Source organism: Diabrotica undecimpunctata, chromosome 1 (assembly GCF_040954645.1).
Source record: "Diabrotica undecimpunctata isolate CICGRU chromosome 1, icDiaUnde3, whole genome shotgun sequence".
NCBI classification, from domain to species: domain Eukaryota; kingdom Metazoa; phylum Arthropoda; class Insecta; order Coleoptera; family Chrysomelidae; genus Diabrotica; species Diabrotica undecimpunctata.
In genome coordinates, this window is record NC_092803.1 from 89,742,313 (window position 1) to 89,767,113 (window position 24,801).

At 33.6% G+C, this 24,801-nt stretch overlaps 1 protein-coding gene across 5 annotated transcripts in view; it reads right to left on the reverse strand.

The window, feature by feature from the left end:
- Ythdf (YTH domain-containing family protein) overlaps window positions 1–24,801 on the reverse strand; it is a 687,327-nt gene that overhangs the window by 525,114 nt on the left and 137,412 nt on the right. For 3 of the 5 annotated variants that reach the window (XM_072545102.1, XM_072545086.1, XM_072545094.1), the window contains exon 3: window positions 19,176–19,340. The exons of the other annotated variants lie outside the window; for them this stretch is intronic. In XM_072545102.1, the coding sequence (XP_072401203.1) occupies window positions 19,176–19,340 (165 nt within the window). The remainder of the gene's footprint in view (window positions 1–19,175; window positions 19,341–24,801) is intronic. 5 annotated transcript variants of the gene reach the window in all.

The window sequence follows — 24,801 nt, forward strand, 5'->3', positions numbered from 1 at the left end:
AATGTCATATAATTCGCATAGATCTTTGATTATAGCATTCTCGAATTCTCGACCGCAGTCACAATGAATTCTTAGTGGTGTTCCATAGTGTTGAAAACAGAGTAGGAGTGTCTTGACTTTTTGTCTTCCAAAGGATAGGCTTGCGTGAATTTTGTCAATTCGTCACGAATAGTTAAAGCGTAGTTCATAGTAGGGTATTCGAATATATCCATATTTATTCTTTCGAATGGTGTTTTTGGAGTTTCTGTTATGACTAGTGGTCCACTTAAGTTTTTCCTGCAAATCTTAACTTTTTTCACATGCTTTTACAAATTTCTCTACATCTTTTGTTAAATTCTTCCAATTGTATTTCTGCTTTATTCTTCTGACAGTTTCGTTTATTCCTCGATATAAGTTGTTTTTACCGCAATGGTAATGATCTAAAATTTGAGGGATTTCGTCTTCGCTGGCTGTTTTAATTATATTTTGACAGATTCTTAATTTTAATTCTTTGTCAGCAAAAATATAAGAAAATATCTCTAGGATAGGTAGTTCGAGATTATTTTCGACGCAATATATTTTTGATTCATCGAATTGATCTTTATTTGCAAAAAGTACAAAAAACAAGTGTGATATTACTCGTTCAGGATCAAACGGTAATGGTATAATAAAATATTTTCGATCTTTTACAGTTTTGCTGTGTACAATATTAATTCTTCGGTTACTATATTCCATGTTTTCTTCGAATATGTCATTCATTATTTTCTCGTGGGGTTCTTCAAGTTTATTTTGCCAAAAAAATATCCGTATTCGATGTTTCAATTTTAGAATAATCGATTATTGACTTAGTTCTATACAGTTCGATAAACTTGTCAAGTTCTTCGGACATTTTTTCTATATTTTCTTAATCGTCGTCTTCGTTTTCTTGAGTTTCCGTGTCATCTTCATTCGATGCATGTAATGAGATTTTTGATTGAAAGTTTGCACAATCCTTGAAATGGTTAATGTTTATCCTTAGAGGGCATCTGCATTTCTGTTTATTTTTCCTGCGCGATGTTCTATTTTATAATTGTATTCTTCGAGTTTTAGGCGCCAACGCGCTAATCGGCTTCCGGGATCTTTTATCGAGAAAAGCCATGTAAGGGGTCGATGATCTGTAATCAGGGTGAATTTTCGGCCAAAAAGATATGATCTAAAATGTTTGACTGCCCATACGATAGCTAATAGTTCTCTCTCTATAGTCGAATATTTTGTTTCGGCACCGCATAATGTTCTGGAGGCATAAGCTATGGGTAAATCTTTTCCAATAGGGCCTTGCGATAGAACAGCTCCAATCGCGAATGCGCTAGCGTCAGTTGTTAGTAAAAATGGTTCCTCAAAATTGGGATATATAAGTATTGGATCTGAAGTTAAAATATTTTTGAGTTCGTTAAAGGCTTTGCAATCAGAATTAAAAATAAAAGGTACGTCTTTCTGAAGTAGTTTCGTAAGTGGTTTAGAAATTTTGGCAAAATTTGGAATAAATCTTCTATAGTAACCGGCTAAGCCTAAGAATGACTTTATTTCTTTGGTGTTCTTTGGTTCCGGGAAGTTTTTGATGCAAGATATTTTAGCTGGATTTGTTTTTACACCATTTTCTGTTACAAGGTGGCCCAAATATGCTACTTCTTTTCTTAAAAATTCGCACTTGTCTGGCGGTATTTTTAAATTTGCTTTTCGTAACCTTTTAAAAACTTCTGTTAGTCGTGACATGTGATCATGAATAGTGGGTGAGTAGATAATTATGTCATCCATATACACTAAGCATCTTTCGTTTTGTATTCCTAAGAGGATGTTGTCCATTACTCTCTGGAAAGTAGATGGAGCATTCATTAGTCCGAATGGCATGCGAACAAATTCGTAATGTCCATTTTCGACGGAAAAGGCCGTTTTCTGGATGTCTTGTGGCTCGATTTCAATCTGGTGAAATCCAGACGCTAAATCTAGTGTTGTGATGTATTGGCATCTTCCTAGTTGGTCCAATAGTTCTAATATTTGTGGTAGAGGATAACGGTCTTGTACTGTGAGTTCGTTGAGTTTTCGATAATCAATAACAACTCGCCATTTTTGTTTTCCTGGCGCATCTAATTTCTTCGGTACGACCCAGACTGGACTCGACCAGGGCGAGACGCTTTTCTTGATTATTCCTTCTTCTAACATTTTATTAATTTGCGTCTTTACCTCTTCCTTATGTATTTGAGGATATCTATAGGATTTAGTGAAGACAGGTTTAGCGTTGTTTCGATTTTGTGCTTGATTTTGTTTGTGAAGGTCAGTTTGTCGCCTTCGACATAAAATATATCTGCGTATTCAGTACATGTTAGTTCTTGTTCTTCGCAATTTAGATGATCAATTCTTAGTTGTTCTTTAATTATTCGTGTTCTATCTACTACGGGTTCTTCAAAATAATTTCCGTTGTAGGATAGGATTGTCTCCGAATTTTTGAAAGGTTCGATTGAAATGTCTGAAAATTCGATTGTCTTCGGCATAGCATTAGCATTTAGTACGGAAGTTAAGAATTCTCCATTTTCATCTACATGGACTAATGCATTAGGTAATCTAACTTTTTCTATTTCTTGAGCTGATAATATGGCATCTGTATTTGATAAGTTGCATTTTAGTCTGCATATTTGTTCGGTCCGGCTATCAATGGTAATTCTGTTTTTTTCTTTTATTCGTTTTCTCTCTGGTCTTTCAAGATTTTTGTCTTGATCTCGGTTTTTTACGATAGTATATTTTTCATTTATGGGGTTTTGATATTTTAAATTTGTGTGTGTCGGGTTTTTGTCTTTAGGAGGTGTGTTTGTCTCGTGTCCTACTTTGTGAAGGGTGACAGTTTTAAAATTTGTATGCAACTGTCGGGTTTTAAGATCTATTACGCATTCATAATGATCTAGAAAGTCTAGGCCTATTATGCCATCGAAATCAATGTCTAAATTGAAAATAAAGACTTTGTGAGGATTATTGTCAGTGAAGGGAATCAGGACAGATTCTGTTATTAACAATTTTTGATCGGTTATACCTTGAATAGTAACGTTTTCAGGAAATCTATTATGATAATTGCGTGCTGTGTTTTCTTTGAAAACAGTGATTCCAGCACCTGTATCGATTAAAAGTTTAAAAGTGTTGGTAGCATCGTTAATGTAATATAAATTTTTGGAACTCATTGTATGAAATGGGGTTACATGAATGTCTGTTCGGGAAAATTGAGATCCGGATGAAAGTTGTCCAAGTTGAGTGCTTGGATTTGTTCTTGGATATTCGTAATATCCGTTGAGGGGTTCGTATGATTGGGAGGATGATTGTGATTCTGAAGTGAAAGAAAATCCTGATAATTTTGTGTGTTATTGGTTTCGTAAAAGTTATCAGTTTGTGGATTATTTTCTGTATAACAATCTGTTTCATAGTTTTCATAGTTATCGGTATTATAATAATTATCTGTATAGTAATCGTCTGTATAATAGTTAGTCGTCATTTCATCAGGGTATTCGTTTAAAACATGTGCTCTTTGGAAGTTTGGGTTTCTTTGAATAACAGATGGACGATTTTGATTTTGAGATGAAAAGGAAGGTCTCTGTTGGTTGAAATTTGGATTGTTGGACGAATATTGATTCCTATTAGGGTTCTGATAGTTGTTAGGTCCATTATTATATTGGTTTTGGTAACCGTGTGGCCTAGAAAAAGTTTGGTTTGGCTGTACGAAACGTGAAGAGCGGCATTCACTATTTAGATGACCAATGCGGCCACAATTTGTACATTTTGTAAACTGAGATGAGGGTCTTCTCATTGGTTGAGAGAGTTTAGGAATAGTTGATCTAGAATTAGATTTTTGTTCTTCAAAATATGACAATTGAAGTTCGCGTCTAATACGATTGCTTGCTTCAATGAGATCTTTTGGATTACTAGCCCTAATAATTTGTCCTAGACGGGGTTCTAAACCGGTTAAAAGTGTGTTTAGGGCCATGGTATCGATTAAGTCAAATTGGGCAGTTTTTTGATCTGTGCAGCTTTACCTTTGAGTTTATTTTTTACGTGAATCGTTAATAGAACGCGCTGATCGCCTGTGGCCATTTTAAAAGCACAGTCGCACGCATCTAAAAATGTAGAAAGAGAAATCGGATCGCCTTCAAATTCTGGGATAATAGAAAATATTTCCGAAAGCTTGTATGGTTCGATTTTTTGTTGAGTCTGGGAGCGTTTCTCGGGCATTTTTCGAGATATTTTTACACGAAAATGAAAAATAGAAGTATGGAGAAATATAAAATGTATCAGTATATAAGGGAGAAAAAAAAATGTGGTGGTATATAAAGGGCAAAAATGTATCAATATAAAAATATCAAATAATATATCAATAAAAATGTATCAAATATACCAAATAAAAATATATCAAAAGAAAATATACCAAAAATATAGCAAGTAAAAAAATATGTCAATAAAATATCAGTATAAAATAGTATGAAAGAGATATGTCAATATCAATAATTTCAAATATTAGATAATCAACTTGTATTTTTTTTATGTATCTTGATTATTTCGTCAATTTCGTAAATTATTATAACAAATTATTAACGAGATGATTAACATATATATATATATATATATATATATATATATATATATATATATATATATATATATATATATTCACGTTTAAGCACCACCAAGAATTGCTATCATATTCTATTTATGTAAGTCGTGTATGTTCGTTTAGTGTATCTTTTTAGGCTTGGCACCGTTATCGGTTTTTCAATATTCCGATTTTTTCATACATTAAATTTTTTACATCAAATACATTTTGTATCATCAAAGCTATCAATAAATATTATGTTTTTATGAGATTAAACCACAGTTATTGGTTGTGATTGTGATGAAAACAACATTTTTATTTAACTAATATTTGACGTTTTGATTTCCATTCCGGAAACGTTTTTTGTACAAAATGTGTATACACATTTTTTACATAATTTGTACAATAAACCTTGTTTATTGTACATATAGTGGAAATCGAAAAGTTAAATATTAGTTAATTAAAAATGTAATTTTCATCTCATTCACGATCAATAATTGTGGCTTAATCACATACGAAAATAATATTTAACCTAACCATGCTGCAAGAATAAGCTCACAGAACCTCGCTAAATAGTTTCAAAAAATCTTAGATATTTAAATTCTAAATGGTATGAGGGGTAGCTGATGAAAAATCCTTGAAGACGTACAGCTGATTTCACTTTGTTTTTATTTAAACAATCTTAAAAAGTAAAAAAAATCTTTTGCTAATAAAACGTTTTTTATACATTTTAAAGAAAAATGATTCAAATAAAAGTTGTAGACCATAAAAAGTTTTTTATTTTGAGAGATACCAAATTAAAATACATAAATAATTGAAAAGTTGTAGACCATAAAAAGTTTTTTATTTTGAGAGATACCAAATTAAAATACATAAATAATTGACCGCGATAATTGCAAAAAACGCTAAACTAAAAAATTATGTTTGTAGTAATTTATAAATGTTAATAACTTTGCTTTTTGCCTAACGACAGATAATATAGTTACTTGAAATTATGACAATTAATGAGTTATTAAAGTGTGCTAAATATCAAGCAGATCGAAAAAATAGTTTATAATTTATTCAATTTGTTCATCCAAGAAAGCGATTATTTAAACAACTGTATTTGTCCAGACAGTGACTCTACAAGTATTTTGTAACTCGCAATCGATTCTTTGCGGCTTCAGTTTTAGATTATATTTATAAAACTTCAACATATTACATATTAATTTTTTTTTTATTAAAAACCAGTTGAATAGGTGACTTTTTACCTTCTAAACAATTATATTAACTTTAATAGTTTTTATGTCACACGCTTCTAAGTAATCTTAATGAAAAGCTAGACAAAACTAAGATAGCATTTTATAGAAATATGCTTTATTGTTACTGAAAATTGTACAATTTTATGGACAAAGCTTACAAAAAGTAAAAAAAAATAACAATTAAAACTGACTAAAATTACATAAATCGTCAATATCGCAGAATCACAAAATAAAAGATAATAAAATATACATTCCATTACAAAATTTAACCAAATATTAAATTTCATAATAAGACCTTAGTTTACGAATTAAGTTGCTGCATGTGATATCCAAATATATAAAAAATATTTTAGTTACTTGTACCTAAACGTACTGTAATTTTTTAGTTATTCGAAATTCGATTTTATTCTTAAAATCATATTTCCATTGTTTATTAACATTAAGACCTAAAAATTGAAAGGGTTTTAAATGAAGATCTACATTTTATGATCCAAGTTATGGATGACATATACAGTAAAGGAGTAAAAAGTTATAATCCATTAAAATAATGGTATTCGTAAAATACCGCCAGGGAAAAGTTGAGGTAAAAACTATCTGACCTTCGTTTTTTTCTTAGATTGGAACTTTAAATTAAGCGCGCTTGCAAAACTTTTAATATTTTGGCTTCTGTGGCACGTAGAACCTTCATTTTTTAAAACTAGGGTAGCTCAACCAAATAATAAGAATTATGCTATTTTGACCTATCAGAAAAAATTAATAATTAAATTTTTTCCGTAAAAAGTTAATTTTACTATTATATCGTAAGAAATATTTAAATTTTATTGATAAGTGTATATTAATTATATAAATATATAATAATCATTATAAATTAATGAAATACCTTTAATTCTGTTATTTTTTTTTCTGCAAAATAATTAGTTTTATTATAATTTTTTTTAATAAAGGTAAGTGGCTAATAAGTATAAATAATATTTTTTTAGTTCAACCCTCCACTTTTCCGAGACGGTATTTTTTTAACTCAACAACAACTATATTGTAATAATTCAGTAGCTGTCAATAGAACTATATTTTACTCCACTTCAGCATTTTATTTTATCATCATCGATCGAGAAGAATCGGATACAGGGACTTAAAAACAATACGAAATTATAATTACATTCGAATTGTCCACTGCAGCTACGTAAGAATCGCCTTCTTTATGATTTAACATTCCTTAAAGCTTGCCGAGACCATAAAGTTATTCTCAAATTTCTAAACCTCAAAAACCACACCTCTTCTTCTTCTTCTATCTCATAAATTCTTAGGAAGACCAGTTTTCTAGATGTCACAAATATCAATATTTTCAATATCTGGTCATCTATTCATTCTTTCGAGGTACATCCTATATTATGGGACAGTTTCGACCATATCAACACACAGACAGCCCTAAACACTTGCGAATCTAAGATTGAAACTTAGAAGCGCAAATTAGCGCATCTAATCCGAACAAATTCCAAAAAACTACAACCTTGAAACCCACTACAGTGGTTCATAACTTTTCTGATACCCCTATTTCGACCATTGCCACTCAATCGTTAGCAAAAGTTTCACTTACTATGTTACCGTAAGTTACATTCCAATTGAAACAATCATCAAACAAAGAAACCAGTTCCTTCGAAAAGAAATGCACCCAAGCATCATCATTTATCTGTAAGCAAATTTAATCTTTTTTCTAATCATAATTTAATTGCTTCACAAGCTTCATCTCTTAGAATTAGTAATTCTCTTTCAACTATTAGTGAATCGATTTATCGAACCTGGTGCTGCTTCTATTTCGCAAAATAACTCAGCTTCTCAATTTAGTTTAAAAACCAACGTTAGTTCTTTAAATAATACTTTAAGTAGCTTAGATATACCATCTATAATTATTACTCCCGCTAGTCAATTAAATACCATGGCCATGGCACCCGCTCCCGCTCTAGTTTTCGACGTCAATAAAGATCTTTCCATCGTGCCTGATTACGATGGTAACCCTAATGAACTTCACAACTTCATTGAAGTTACTACAATGCAGATGTAAAGAGGAGCAAAAAGGAATTCTTTCAACAGGCCCTAACTACGTTCTTAGCAGGATTACGAGAACCAATGGGATCAACCATACGATCAATGAGGCCTACAAATCTTGCTTTCGCTCTTCAATTTATCCAAGAAGAAAACAATATTAGATATTTGCAGAAAACAACCAATTTTTTATTGCCAAATAAGAATTCTACCCACATACAACCCCAGAGACAGCCGCAGTTCACAACACCACCACAATGGCAACAACCATGCCCAGGCCACAGTTACATCAACCATTTTTCGGAAGTAATCCAGCACCGTCCCGACCAACATTTACCCCAAGATGGCCAATACAACCCGCTCGATTCCAACAACCAAGGCAACAATTCATGGCAAACACACAACCTCCAAGACCTAACCCATGGGTAAGCAGACCACCACAACAGTACAAACCAACACCGTTGTCTATAAGTACACGCCAAACGGGACATAACAGAGGTTCAAGCTTCAGAAACTTTAGGCCGCAGCAACCGCAACCACACACCCCAAAGTTCACCGTAGAGGAGCTGTTCAATATTGAACAACAAGACGAAAACGATACCGATGCCTACTATGGAGAACAGACATACTACTATCCAAATCAGGACGCATATTCAGATGACTACCACGTAGAAGATTACCAAAATGCCCAATACGAAGAAGAAGATGTAAATTTTCCAAAACTCCAAGAGGAAAACGAAGAAACGTAATCGAACTCAATTCTTATTCACATAAAAAAGAACTTCCATATATCGAAATTAAAAATCCTCCCCTTAAACTTATTCTTGATACAGGGGCAACCAAATCATTTCTTAACCCCGAAATTGCATCCAAATTTTATAAAAATTTTATCAAACATGAACCGTTTGTAGTCAGTTCAATATTTCAAAACCATTCACAGGAATATTGTGCTGAAATTCCAATCTTCCCAGAATTTAACTCTAATATTAATTTAAAATTCTACCTTTTTAAATTCCATAAAACATTTGATGGTCTTATCGGTCTCGATAACTTAAAACTTCTACAAGCACATCTTAATTTCCCAACATCCACACTAACTACAACACACTCAGTTCTCCCTATCTTTTATTATGAAACCAACAAAACACAATTTTATACAATTCAATTGGAACCCAGAACAATCACACAAGTACGATTTCCAGTAAAACAAACAAAAGGCACCATACTTATACCAAAACAAGAAATACAAGGGGCAACTCTAAGAGAAACTCTCAGTGAAGTCTGCAATCATCTAGCCTGGACCGAAATGATCAACAATACTGATGAACCTATTCAAGTAGCACTCACCGATCCTGTTAGAAGCAATCCAATAGATCTTCATGAATATCACCTGTATACCTCGGACATCATTCCAATGGAAACAGAAACAATAATAGATAGCGATCCTCTCATCAGAACAGATCATCTAAATCCAGAAGAAGAGATGCACATCAGACGTTTATGCAGAAAATTTGCAGATATATTCCATAATCCTGATGATACTTTAACATTTACAAATCAAATAAAACACCACATACGAACAACGGATGAAGTCCCAGTTTTCACAAAATCATATCGATATGGTCATCTCCAATTTGGGTCGTACCAAAAAAACCAGACGCCTCTGGAAAAATTAAATGGAGAATCGTAGTCGATTACAGAAAGATAAATGAGAAGACTATAGACGATAGGTATCCAATTCCAAATATTACGGACATCCTTGATAAACTCGGACGCTGTCAATACTTTTCCACCCTCGATCTAGCCAGTGGATTTCACCAAATAGAAATGGCAGGGGAAGATATACAGAAAACAGCATTTAACGTGGAAAATGGCCATTATGAATACCTTAGAATGCCTTTTGGTTTAAAGAATGCACCATCTACATTCCAGAGAATAATGGACAATGTGCTTAAAGGACTCATAGGAGAAATCTGCTTAGTATACATGGATGACATAATCGTATACTCAACCTCACTTCAGGAACACATGGTCAACCTTAAGAAAATCTTTGAAAGACTACGAGAAACTAGGTTCAAGATACAGATAGACAAATGCGAATTTTTAAAAAAAGAAGTTGAATTCTTGGGCCACGTCGTAACTCCTGAAGGAATAAAACCAAATCCAAACAAAATTAAAGCCATCATAGACTATCCCATACCAAATACTACCAAGCAGATTAGAGGATTTCTAGGACTACTTGGATATTACAGAAAGTTCATTAAGGATTTCACAAAAATAACAAAACCGCTCACCTCATGTTTAAAGAAAGATGCCAAGATAGAACACACAGAACAATTCCTAAACTGTATCAAAATTTGCAAAAACCTGTTAACCAACGAACCACTTCTACAATATCCTGATTTTTCGAAGCCTTTCAATCTCACCACAGATGCAAGCAACTTTGCTATAGGTGCTATCCTGTCACAGGGTCCTGTAGGACAAGACAAACTAATTGCATATGCATCAAGAACACTGAACGAGACCGAGCTTAAATATTCTACCATCGAAAAGGAAATGCTTGCAATCGTATGGGCTACTAAATATTTTCGACCTTATTTATTTGGAAGGAAGTTTAAAATTCTCTCTTCTCTCACTTCAATGGCTATTCTCTTTAAAAGATCCGAACTCGAAACTTGTTAGATGGAGACTAAAACTGGAAGAATTCGATTATGAAGTCATATACAAAAAAGGAAAATCCAATACGAACGCTGATGCATTATCCCGTGTCGAAATCCACACTAAAGAAGTAAGTACCATTGACGAACACGTAGAAGAAATAATCAGTCTATTATCCAGAAAAGAAGATGACAACATATCTATGATCAACCATCCAAACTCAGTATGCGATCCAGATGAAGAAGATCCTATGGTTAACTTAGACGAAATTATCAAAGAAAAACAAACATCCGGCCTAACTGCAGAAGAAATGAAAGTAATAGACGAACTTCTACAAGAAGAAAACCAAAAGATTGACAGTCAGCCAACAAAATCACTATACCAACAAGACAACAACACAGACGGTACCCAACATTCTACAGAGGAAAACCCAATACTCGGAATTCCAATCAGCGAAAGACCATTGAACTGTTACAACAACCAAATCATATTCAAATTGGTAAATTACAATCCTGCAAAACCTATAACAGAACAGTGCTTCCTAACAAAGAAAAGAATGCACGTCCAACTAGATAAAAACGACCTAAAAACGATATTTTTAATTTCTTCAAGAACTACGTCGATACAAAAAAGAAATATGCCATCCTATTCGAAACTGATGAACTCTACCAGTCTGTCTGCAACATACTTCGAGAAACATTCAAGAATTCTGCATTTGATCTTGTAAAATGTAACAATTTACTAGAAGATATAAGCAGTCCAGAAAGACAGAAAACCATCGTACAAGACTATCACCAAGGAAAGACAAATCATAGAGGAATTAATGAAACAGAAATTCAAATCAGAAAACATTATTACTGGCCAACGTTGAAAAAGGATATAGAAGATTATATTAATCTCTGCGATACTTGTCAAACAAACAAATATGACAGAAATCCAGAAAAACCGAAGTTTATGTTAACTCCAACACCAACGAAACCACTGGAAATTGTTCACATAGACACATTTCAAGCAGCAGGACAAAAATTCCTTACCATCATCGACGCATTTTCAAAATACGGTCAAGCGTACCCAATAGAAGGATCAAACGCGATTAACATCTTAAACGCATTCCTGCTATTCATCACCCACCATGGACTACCACATATGATAATTTCTGATAGTGGAACTGAATTTAAAAATGGACTTGTTCAAGAATTCGTGGACACTCACAAGATCTTAATCCACTACACAACACCTGATAACCAGCAATCCAATGGAATGATCGAACGCTTTCACTCCACAATCATCGAGCATCTTCGAATATTAAAAGAAAAAAAGAAAACACTTAACATAAAAGACCAGATGCTATACGCCATTATGGCATACAACAATTCTATTCACTCAGCTACCAAACAGAAGCCCATCAACGTCCTTAATGGTCACATGGATGCTCAAGATCCATTCGATATTGACATTAATAGAACGCTGATAAATAATTACACACAGGAGCACAGATTGAAAACAAAAGAGATATATAAAGAAATAAATAAGAAATTGCAAGAGAGCAAACAGAAAAACATTGAAAAGATAAACGAAAAACGACACTCTCCGATAACATATAAACCCAGCACGAAAATATACACTCGAAAAACAGTAAAACGAGACAAACTGCTCCCCAGATTTTCACCTAAAATAGTCCAAAACAACCATCCTGTTACTGTTGATACCCAAGATACTACGGTGCATAAGAAAAATATTAAACATCTTCAGACCACGTCAGCGCATACCGTTCCCGCGCATACAGCGAGTATAAAAGCAGCGACACAGGGTAAGACCGGTTGTCACTCGACACAGAGGAGTAGGCAGATTGAGACCTCAGTGCCGAGAGACAGTTCTTGCAATACAGAACACGATACTGGTACGTCTCGAGTGAGGGGAGTAGGCAGATTGAGACCCCGAACTCGAACCGAACCGTATCACTCTTGATAATGGCTCTAAAATGGGTGCCGAAACGTCGAGTAATAAATTCTCAACGCGGTTCTTCCCGAGAACTAAGTAATTTTCATTCATCTGACCGCGGAAATTTATCCGAACATATATATATATATATATATATATATATATATATATATATATACATATATATATATATATACATATATATACAGTGTAGGTAAAAGTTTCAGTGTAGGTAACAATCATATTTCCCCTTGGTCTCTCTCCATATTTCTTATAGACGCCCATTGCCCATTAGTGAGACGATTAGTTCCGATCAGAGATATTTTACATATCTCTGGTTCCGATCCAGCTTGTACCTAAGAAACTAGAGGTGGGTCGTTGACATTTTTATCGGAACCGTTTTTCGTAAACTAGTAATTAGTTGATTGTTTACCAGTAGTTTCAAATAAGCGAGTACACAAACAAACATATTGGCTATTATCGTTTATGTGTATAAGTATTGAAGTAAAAGAAACTAACGAAGGATATATTTATTATAACTTGAAAAATAAATTAAACAATACAAATAGTAAATAGTACTTACATTTACATTACACATTATTAAATCGCGAATCGTCTAAATTGACATTTAAAAACATACGTTTTTCCACTTTTCTTGTTAAACGTGTTCTTCTTTTATTTAAAATTAAACCAGATTTTGAACATGTGTTCACAAGGAACAGATTTTGTTACAATACTACAATATTTTATGAATATAGTGATTAAGTTAGGATATACATGGCGATGGTTTTTCCACCACTGTAATGGACAGTTCCAATCTCCGTTCGAAATTTTTTGTAGGTAATATATCATCAGACAAATACATGTCGACTTCTTTTATATCTCTCTCGATACAAGTGTATGTTTGGATGAGTCATGTCCAATTAACTCATCAAAAATATACCATGGACTTAAGTCATCTTTATCACTTTCTTTTTCTTGTACTGGTTGATTTTCAATAGTACAATCTTCTTTTTCTTTTTTTATAGAAGTAACCAGCTTCTTAACTCTTTCTTTTGTTTTTTTACCTTCATTTTTATTAGAAAATCCCTGCATTTTAAATCATTATTTGTGTTTACGAATCTACGATTTCTCACTGGTAAGCCAACTAGTTGATGGTTGATTAAAAAAAACTACGTCTTGTGTAGACGTAAACAGAGAAGCAACGAACACTTTACGTCGACGAGGACGATTAGTTGATCTGAGAGACTACTACAAAACTAAAAATAACATGCGACTCTTTCGGGACAGTGGACAGTCGGGCTATCGGTTGACGTTGAAAATAAAATAAATACGTATTCTGATTAATTAATGAGTTTCGATTTTCGATTTCAAATCTTTATTGATAGTTCGTCAAAGGATTTATTTATTGTAAATATTCAATTAAGATATTGTTCTGAAGCTATTTTCTTGTGGCATTTTAAATTAATTACTATTTAAATGGGAATAAGCCACAATTAAAGGTTAAATACGTTTATTGACGTTTCAATTTCCACTTCGGAAATCGTTCTCAAAATACAAACATTAGTAAATTAAACAAATTAAACAACAAAAAACAAAATTTGTTTAATTTACTAATGTTTGTATTTTGAGAACGATTTCCGAAGTGGAAATTGAAACGTCAATAAACGTATTTAACCTTTAATTGTGGCTTATTCCCATTTAAATAGTAATTAATTCAATTAAGAATTCTTTTTCTTAGTCAAAATTATTGACCTAGTATAAGAATAATAATTTAGTCTTCAAAAAATGCACATTTGTAAAAGATGCAGCTTTTATGGTCCAACTTCTGAATATTGCAATGATTGAAACTTCTGACGCATTTCTGTCCGTTTCGACTACTTCTACTACAAGTACTGACATATTGCCACCGCCACCCAAGGGTCAAAAGGTGATGGATACTTCCATTAATAAAAATATTAGTTTAGAACAAAAGAAACAAATAGATATGGATTTACTAAACCTATGCAAAACCTCGTTTCATCCGTTTTCCATAGTTGAAGCACGAGCTTTTAAAAAGTTTGCAGGGTGGATTCCTAGATATAAACCGCCAACAAAAAAAACTTTGTCAGATTCATTACTTCAGGAATGTTATATCTAAGCAAATTATTAGATCGCAAGTTGTTAAAGAAGTAGAAAATATCTGTATTACTACTGACCTCTGGACATCTGGAGTAACTGAGTACATCGCATTAACAGGACATTATTTAACCGAAAATTTAAAATTTAAAACGGTTTTATTAGGCTGTTGCCATTTTTCTGGAAACCATAATTCAGAAAACATCGCTTTTGAAATTAGTGAAATTATTAATCAGTGGGGTCTAAAACGAAAAGTAAATTTTGCAGTAACTGATAATGCCTCAAATATGGTCAAAGCTATTAAAGATGTTTTGGAATGAAAACATTTAAATTGTTTAAATTTATTGGTGGAGGACGCACTTAAATGCTGTCGTGTACAATCCGTTCCACATTGGTATTAGTTAATACAGACTTAGACTTAGACCAAATCTAAATAATGAACACTGGATTATTTGTTCTCAACTTTCCCAAATTTTACGGCCTTTTAAAGAAATAACAAGTACGATAAGTGGCCAAAAATACTTGAAGGGTAGTTCAGTGATTGTTATGGTACACTGCCTGCAAGAATCTTGCAATACAATTTTAGAAAACGGTAACCTTACATCAATAGTATCCGACGTAGTACAATTAATAATATCGGGTTTAGCAAAAAGATTTACAGGGATAGAACAGAGTGGCACATTGTCATTATGTACATTTATGGATTCACGATTTAAAGTGCAGTGATTTTCTGATAAAAATGAAGCTAAAAAAAAACAAAAGAAAGAGTTAAGAAGCTGGTTACTTCTATAATGAAAGAACAAGAAGATTGTACCATTGAAAATCAACCAGTACAAGAAAAAGAAACCGATAAAGATGACTTAAGTCCATGGTGTATTTTTGATCAATTAATTGGACATGACTCATCTAAACGTACACCTGTATCGAGAATCCATTACAATGGTAGAAAAACCATCGCCATGTATATCCTAACTTAACCACTATATTGTAAATAATAAAAATAAAATATTGTAAATGTGAACACATGTTCAAAATCTGGTTTAATTTTAAATAAAAGAAGAATACGGTTAACAAGAAGTAAAGTAGAAAAATTTATTTTCCTAAAAGTCAATTTAGACGATTCGTGATTTAATAATAACGTGTAATGTAAATGTAAGTATTTTACTTCAGTAAATATACACATAAACGATAATAGCCATTATGTTTGTTTATGTAGGTTGTCTCTTATATGAAACTACTGTTAAACAATCTTAGTTACTTGTTTACGAAAATCGGTTCAGTTGCGTTAACGATAAAAACGTCAACGACCCACCTCCACTCGTTACCACTGTCCCTACTTTGATTCGGTGCTTTGACGACGCGAGACGAGACGTTGTCAAATAATTTTGTATCAAGGTTTTTTATTGTGGCGTCATAATAAGCTTATTTTGATCTTTAGATTTTTAATTCGGAAATCGTACTTAAAATACGAAACAATAATAAATTTTATTTATATAAAACAATTTGCGAAGTGGAATCAAAATGTTATATTACACTTATTGTAAAGTAAAATTGTGGCATATTCCCAGTAAAAAACAGTAAGCTGCCACTTAAATCCATTTCGCCCAAATTTGATTTTGATTATCTTAAAACATTGTTCAAACGCTAAAAAGACAACAGGTGAAATAAAACCAATAAGTTTGGCAACGTTGAACTTCCCCTTTTTTATTATTTCCACTCATGCATTTTCGGCGATATAAAGGGTGTAGCTAATATACCTCTCTCTTTTTAAACAGGTGTTTCTCTCTCCACCTCACGTAAGGTCCATACCGACCATAAACTTTTACCTATACTGTATGTGTATATATATATATATATATATATATATATATATATATATATAAATATATATATATATATATATATACAAGAAATACTGGATATTATTGACTGTCGATATAAACAAACAAAAACAAACAACAACAGTTTATTAGGGCTGCCGTCAGTAGGTTTGGCCGGGATGTTATAGAAACACTCTTTTGACTTTTGGTCGAGCTTTCGGAATTCTTTTATTCCTTCTCCAAGACACTGTAATTAGAAGAAAGTGTAAATATTTACAACATATCTCAAATTGTCATTACAACTTACTAGTCGTTGAGATTATTTTTGCAAAGCTACGACACTCAACATTAAAAACACACATATAAAATATAACATTTAAAATAATGGACAATATACATTTTAAAATTTAGTTGGAAAGTTAAAATTTTGTTAGTAACATCTTTTCATGGTGTGTTTGACTAATCCATAGAGAACAGAAAAAAAAAACAAAAATAGTGTGATTAAAAAGTAATTAGGAGTTCTTGCTATTATATTAATGGAAGTAGTATATTAAACCTGTCTTGATAGTATGCAACATGTTTTGTATGCAGGTGTATTACGGTGTGTATATGTAAAAGTAAATCTTTATTTTATTTTTGATGTTTTGTCAGTAAGTAAGAATAAATGTTGCTCAATTTATCTATGTCTGACTTTTTATTTATACAAGACGTATTAGATTTTATGAAACACATTTCCAAGAAAACACGTTTTGAATGGTTTTTTTCCTTAGTCAGAATACAGGAATCTTCGAAATTAAATTCATGCTTTAAAGTTAATGCATGTTCTGTGAGCGCACATGCGTTTATCTTTTTGGTTTTTATGTCGCTGCGATGTGATATTACTCTATTGTGAAAATTACGAGATGATTCTCCGATATACACGTTTTTACAATTGGAACACGGTATAGAATAAACAACATTCGATGACTCCTGTATTGTGAAAGGATTCTTTGTCTTTGTGTACAACTTCGATACCGTTTTCACATTCTTAGTTGCAATTTTTAAGCCACTAACATTTTTGAAAATGTTCAATAGCTTAGGTGTGAGAACTGGAATATAGGGTAGGCAACCATACGTTATTTTAGATTGTGGTAGCTCTGATGTGTTCTGTGTCAATGTCTGTGTCAGTTGTCGGACTTCATTCACCTCATTATTATGAAAATTTTGGTTGTCAGAAAATTGCAAAGGAAAAGGAGAACCAAAAATGAGTTTATTCAAAAGCCCTGTAGGATAGAAGTTCTCTTGTAGTATAAATCTCAACTTTTTTTATTAATTAATATAATTAATATAATAGCAAGAACTTCTAATTACTTTTTAATCACACTATTTTTGTTTTTTTTTTCTGTTCTCTATGGATTAGTCAAACACACCATGAAAAGGTGTTACTAACAAAATTTTAACTTTCCAACTAAATTTTAAAATGTATATTGTCCATTATTTTAAACGTTATATTTTATATGTGTGCTTTTAATGTTGAGTGTCGTAGCTTTACACAAATAATCTCAACGACTAGTAAGTTGTAATGACAATTTGAGATATGTTGTAAATATTTACACTTTCTTCTAATTACAGTGTCTTGAAGAAGGAATAAAAGAATTCCGAAAGCTCGACCAAAAGTCATAAGAGTGTTTCTATAACATCTCGGCCAAACCTACTGACTGCAGCCCTAATAAACTGTGTTGTTTGTTTATATCGACAGTCAATAATATCTAGTATTTCTTATATATATAAATGTATTATATATATATATATATATATATATATATATATATTATATATATATATATATATATATATATATATATATATATATATATATAAATATATTATATAATATATATAAATATATTATATATATATTATATTATATATATTATATTATATATATATATATATATATATATATATATATATATATATATATATATATATATATATATATATATATATATATATATATATATATAAGTAGTAAAAAGTAATGGCAGGTCTCGCAAAACAGAAAACCAAAAATGGTATATCGATGGAAGGCAACCGTATATACGTATTTCTGACTATTGGTCGTCTTCAGTACGGTGCAGCCAAGTTAGAAAAGGAGCATATTAACTTGGGAAAGGATCACTACAGGAGCAATGCAACCAATTTGTGGCATTAGAGTTAGAAGACCTAACTTAGCTTCTGTAGCTTCCTCCGTGGTTGGTGTTAGTTGTTGCCCTGGAAACCATCAGGGTCTTCTAACTCTAATGCCACAAATTGGTTGCATTGCTCCTGTAGTGATCCTTTCCCAAGTTAATATGCTCCTTTTCTAACTTGGCTGCACCGTACTGAAGACGACCAATAGTCAGAAATACGTATATACGGTTGCCTTCCATCGATATACCATTTTTGGTTTTCTGTTTTGCGAGACATGCCATTACTTTTTACTTTTATTATTCACTCGCATTATCCTTTTCCATTCTATATATATATATATATATATATATATATATATATATATATATATATATATATATATATATATATATATATATATCTATATATAATTTGGAATTTTTTTTACGTAACATATGATTTTTAATATAATAACTCAGATTCCCTGATTTGCAATTGACCAGTGTAAATTTTTGTGTGTGATGCGTGTGTATGCGTCTATATTGTGATTTTTGTTATAAAATATCATAACCTATATTTGCAATTTATTTCTGACTATTAATTTAATACGTATATTTATACCTGCTGTACTCATATTGTAAATATCTGTTGCACTTGAGATTGGAACGGATGCACCATAAGCAGTGTGAGCTGTGGTATTTTGTTGCTGATTCCTCCATGGTTCAAATTCCTCAGACCCTACTGCTCCTTCTCCCACACCTAACTGTTCCTTAGGACCATTGGACACTAAATAGTAATTATAATTAATATATAAGAATAAATATATTTAAATTAAAGTTAACGATTTACTTTTAAAATAAAAAAAGCATTTGAACGTCGTAACATTTAAATCACTGATGTTAGGATTATGTAGATGATATAGTTGTATTAGTAAGAAACAAAAATGAAGTTAGTATTATTCATTAGCACATTTACTGAGCCGTACACATACATACACACACATATATATATATATATATATATATATATATATATATATATATATATACAACGCAAAAGTCTAAGGATATTTTAATAATTTGACAATACCAATGACAGAAATTTCATGACCATATAAATTTGCTTGTACTATAATTGTTGATACAGATACTCACTTCTTATCAAAAAAAAAAATTGTAAAACTGATAGCAATACGTGTTTTAGAATGTTTTTTATAAGGGACAAAAACATCGACAATTTTAAGTTTTGTTTATTTTTAACTTTAGTTACTTAATACCATTCTTGCTTAATAGATGAGTTAAAGATATTGTCTTTTTACCATGAAACGACAACATTTAACATTGGAAGAGATGAATAGAGCCGTGGGCCTCTTTCAAGATGGTATGCGACAAACTCAAGTTGCTGACCAGCTGGGTGTCTCCCAAAGCGTCATAAGTCGTTTGTGGCGTCGGTTTAGAGACACTGGGAGTCCAGCCGAGCAACATCCAGGACGTGGTCGCTCTACAACCGTCGCTCAAAACCGATATTTAATTTTAAATGCCAGAAGGCAGCCCACAATCACAGCACCTGAGCTGGTTAATGAATTATAGCTTGCACATAATGTAACAATAAGTAGCAGTACTGTGAGGAATCGTCTCCATGAAGCCAATTTTCGTAGTCGGCAACCACTGAGATGTCCACCTCTATCTAGAGGCAATCGCGCTGCAAGATTAACCTGGTGTCAAGAGTTTCAGAATTGGACTGACAATGACTGGACCACAGTTTTGTTTAGTGACGAGTCTAGATATTGATTTCATCCAGATTCTTCTCGAACAAGAGTTTGGAGACGACCCGGATATGGAGAACGATTACGACATCTTCAAGAAGTGTATGCATACAGAGGTGGTACATTAATGGTATGGTACGGAATCATGATTGATGAAAGAACTTACCTCATTTTCCCACGTGGCTTTCTCACAAGTCAGCAATATTTGGACACTATTCTTGAACCTGTTGTGCGTCCGTTTGCTGCTGCTGTTGGAGAAAATTTTTACTTTATGCATGATAACACTCGACCACATGTTGCGCATATTGTAACAAACTGGTTGGATAACGAGGGTATTGATGTATTGCCGTGGACAGCACAATCACCGGACTTGAATCCCATTGAGCATGTATGGGACATGCTCCAACGAAGAATTACTCCACATATGGGCAATATCTATAATGAGTTTCAATTAAAAGAGCTTCTGAGAGAACAATGGACACAACTACCTCAAGCAGACATTAACAATGTGATTCGGAGCATGAACGATAGATGTAGAGCTGTGATAAACCAACGTGGTGGCCATACTTTATATTAAGTTTATATTTCGTATTTTTGTCATTTTATGGTGGTATGTGAAACATGGGTGATTTGCAATTTATTTTTTTTGCTCCAATTTTCTGTTTTTTTTTGCAATTTATGGTTTTTGACATATTAAACAACAATTTAAACTACAAATTTTATATTACTTTTTTTAAGTTGATTACAGATAAACAAAATACGTCTATTTATAAAAATATCCCTAGACTTTTGCGTTGTATATATATATATATATATATATATATATATATATATATATATATATATATATATATATATATATATATATATATTGTAGCGAGATTAAATAAAACGAGCGGTTTGAATTTATATACATATATTTATTTATAACTTTACAGTTCGGTACTCTCTTATCAACTAACTCACTCCTAAAAACGTTACATATATATAACAAAGTTACTATGTTCTAGAATATTCTGGCGTTGTCCCACCTCTAATTCGCCTACGTGACCGGCTATTCTCTCTCGCACTCGATACATCGCGAATGTTTTCGAAGAGTATTAGAGATGCAATGCAACCGTTACCTGGGCCATGCCAAAAGTATGCTCGTAACACTGCTCCCCTCTTAAATCTGATCGTCCCGATCAGCAACTCTATAGGTAGGCACAGGATGGCGGAATCTACAGGACTCTCCAGCTCTGCATGAACCCTTTAGAAAGAAATAACAGTCTACTGACTTTGAAGGATACGATCTCATCGGGTTAATGCAACACACAGTAATTCGTACGCCGGTGTCTCGGAAGATCACTTCAAGCATGCTTCTGACAATCTTCCAGTCCAGATTATCTAGTGCATGGCCTATCTTGGGTAAGGCCAAATTCTTGATGTCGTAATTGCACACAATTTTCTTCAAATTAGTTATAGCACGCCATATATCCTCGTAGCTTGCCCTGTCTGTATACGACTTCCTGGTCACCATATACAGCAAAGATCGAGAACCATCTTCTAATCTCAGTACTCTTCCAACTTTAGGCTGCTGGTTTTTTAACTCGTCCAAACGACCGAATTTCTTATAAAATACGGATGAAATTCTTTTAGTCATCTCAAGATCTTGGGTAACACAGTGGGCTAGAGAGACGTTATGCGGAACATTAAAAAGATCTTGCTGAACTTCTGTGGTCACGCCGAATCTAGCACTCTTTCTCTCTGCGTAATTTGACATAAATTCATTAAAGCTTGGTCGCCGGTCATATTTGATCTCATGTTGAAGGGTTCGTGCTTCTTCTGTTTCATTTGAGCCAGCATATGGTGCAAGACGATTTATGTGAACTACTTTTGGTTTACCTTTCGGCAACTTCTTAATTCGGTATATTACGTCATTTATTTTCTTTTTAATTTCATATGGACCTTCCCATTGTCTTTGCAGTTTGGGAGACAAGCCTCGACGACGTTGTGGATTATAAAGCCAAACAAGATCACCTACTTCATAGCTTTCACTCTTGCATCGAGAATCATATTGATCTTTCATTCTGTCACTGGCTATCTGGATGTGTTGTCGGGCAAGTTCATGAATGTTGTTCATTCTTAACTTCAGGCGGTCGACATAATCTTCGCTTGCAACATGTTCTTCGGAAGGTCTGCAGCCAAACACTAGGTCGCAGGGTAAACGAACTTCACGCCCTAACATCAGGCAGGTTGGAGTCTGGCCTGTAGTTTCATTCACGGCCGAGCGGTAGGCCAAGAGGAATAAATGAATGTGCTGGTCCCAATCTCTTTGATGTTCTGATACAACTTTGGACAGGTGTTTACCCATTGTTCGGTTCATTCTCTCGACCATTCCATCTGATTGAGGATGCAGGGGTGTCGTTCTGGTCTTATTGACACCAATCAATTTACAAACGTTTTGGAAAAGGGTTGACTCGAAGTTTCGCCCTTGGTCGGAGTGGATCTCCAAAGGAACATCAAATCGGCTAAAGAATTCTTTAACAAGTACCTCTGCAACGGTAGCAGCTTCTTGATTTGGTATCGCATAGGCCTCAGTCCATTTCGTAAAATAATCCACGGCTACCAGGATATATTTATTTCCATCATTTGTCTCTGGAAGTGGACCTGCAATGTCGATTGCTACTCTTTCCATAGGACTACCAACATTGTAGTGTTTCATGGATGCCCTCTTTTTACCAGCTGGACCATTACTGGTTGCACACAGTTCACATTTCCGGCACCATCTTCTTACATCATCTTTACAGTTCACCCAATAGAACCGTTCTCGAACCTTTTGCAGAGTCTTCGTAATACCAAAGTGTCCACCTGATGCACCGTCATGCAACTGACGCAATACTTCTGACACTTTACTTTTAGGTACAATCAACTGAAGCTTAGTTTCTGTACCATCATCGTTTTCAAAGGTTCTATACAGAAGATCATCTTTCAGCACTAGACAATTCCATTGGCTCCAGTAACACTTGACTTCTGGACTACATGCACTAATGTCTTGCCAAGAAGGTCTTTCACTTCGACGCATCTAATCCAATACTCTTTTTATACATGGATCATCTGCTTGAGCGTCTTGTAGCTGTTGAGGCTGCCATTGATCATTAATGACGGTGGTTCGTCTCACGGGCCAAAGTCGTTCTTCTAATTTAAGACAGTGATTACAATTTGCACTGCACGGCCGTCTCGAAAGGGCATCAGCATTTGAATGAACTCTGCCAGCCCTGTGTTCGATTTCGTAATCATATTCTTGCAATCGTTCTAACCATCTTGCCATCTGACCCTCTGGATTACGGAATTGTAGAAGCCATTTTAGAGCAGCGTGATCCGTGCGAAGAAGAAACTTTCTGCCATACAAGTATTTATGGAAATGCTCGCAAGCCTTTACTACGCCTAGCAATTCTCTCCTAGTAACGCAATAGTTTCTTCCTGGTTTCGACAAGACTTTGCTAAAGTAAGTGATGACTTTCTCCTGTCCATCTTGGATTTGTGAGAGAACAGCTCCTATTGCACTGTTGCTTGCATCGGTGTCCAACACAAATTTTCCTGCCTGTCTAGGGTAGCTTAAAATCGGTGCGCTGGTCAGAGCCATTTGTAAGTTTTCGAAAGCTCTTTGACACTCTTCGCTCCATGTATATTCTTTGCCTTCTTCTGTCAACTTTGTTAATGGCTTGGAGATGTTGGCAAATCCTTTGACAAAACGTCGGTAATATGTACATAGGCCAAGAAAACTTCTAATTTCGTGTTTATCTCTTGGTACAGGCCAATCCTTAATTGCTGAAAGTTTTTCAGGTTCAGCTGTTACACCATTACTTGCTACAATATGTCCCAAGTACTTCACTGCTCGTCGAAACAAGTGACATTTCTTTGGACTTAACTTAAAATTCGCTGCCCGAAATCGTTGAAAGACTTCTGTCAGATTATTGGCATGTTCATCGAAGGATCTTCCAACTACAATTACATCATCCAAATCAACCAGGCATGTTTTCCATGTTAGACCTCTTAAAACTGCCTCCATTAATCTTTCAAATGTGGCCGGGGCATTACATAAACCAAAGGGCATAACTGTGAACTGCCAAAGCCCTGATCCTATCGAGAATGCGGTTTTTTCACGATCAGCTGGCTCCATGTCTACTTGCCAATATCCACTTTTCAGATCGAGTGTGGAGAACCAACGAGAACCAGAAAGTGTATCCAAAGTATCGTCTATTCTGGGCAAAGGATAACTATCTTTTTTAGTTACTGCATTGAGCTGTCGGTAGTCAATACAAAAACGTGTTGAACCATCTTTCTTCTTTACTAGCACTACTGGTGATGTCCATGGACTATTTGATGGTTCAATTACCCCTTGTTTGTTCATATCTTTGATGATGTCTTCGGCTTCATCTCTTTTCGCAAATGGAAGTCGTCTAGGTTGTTGTCTGATTGGCTGAGCGTCTCCGGTATTAA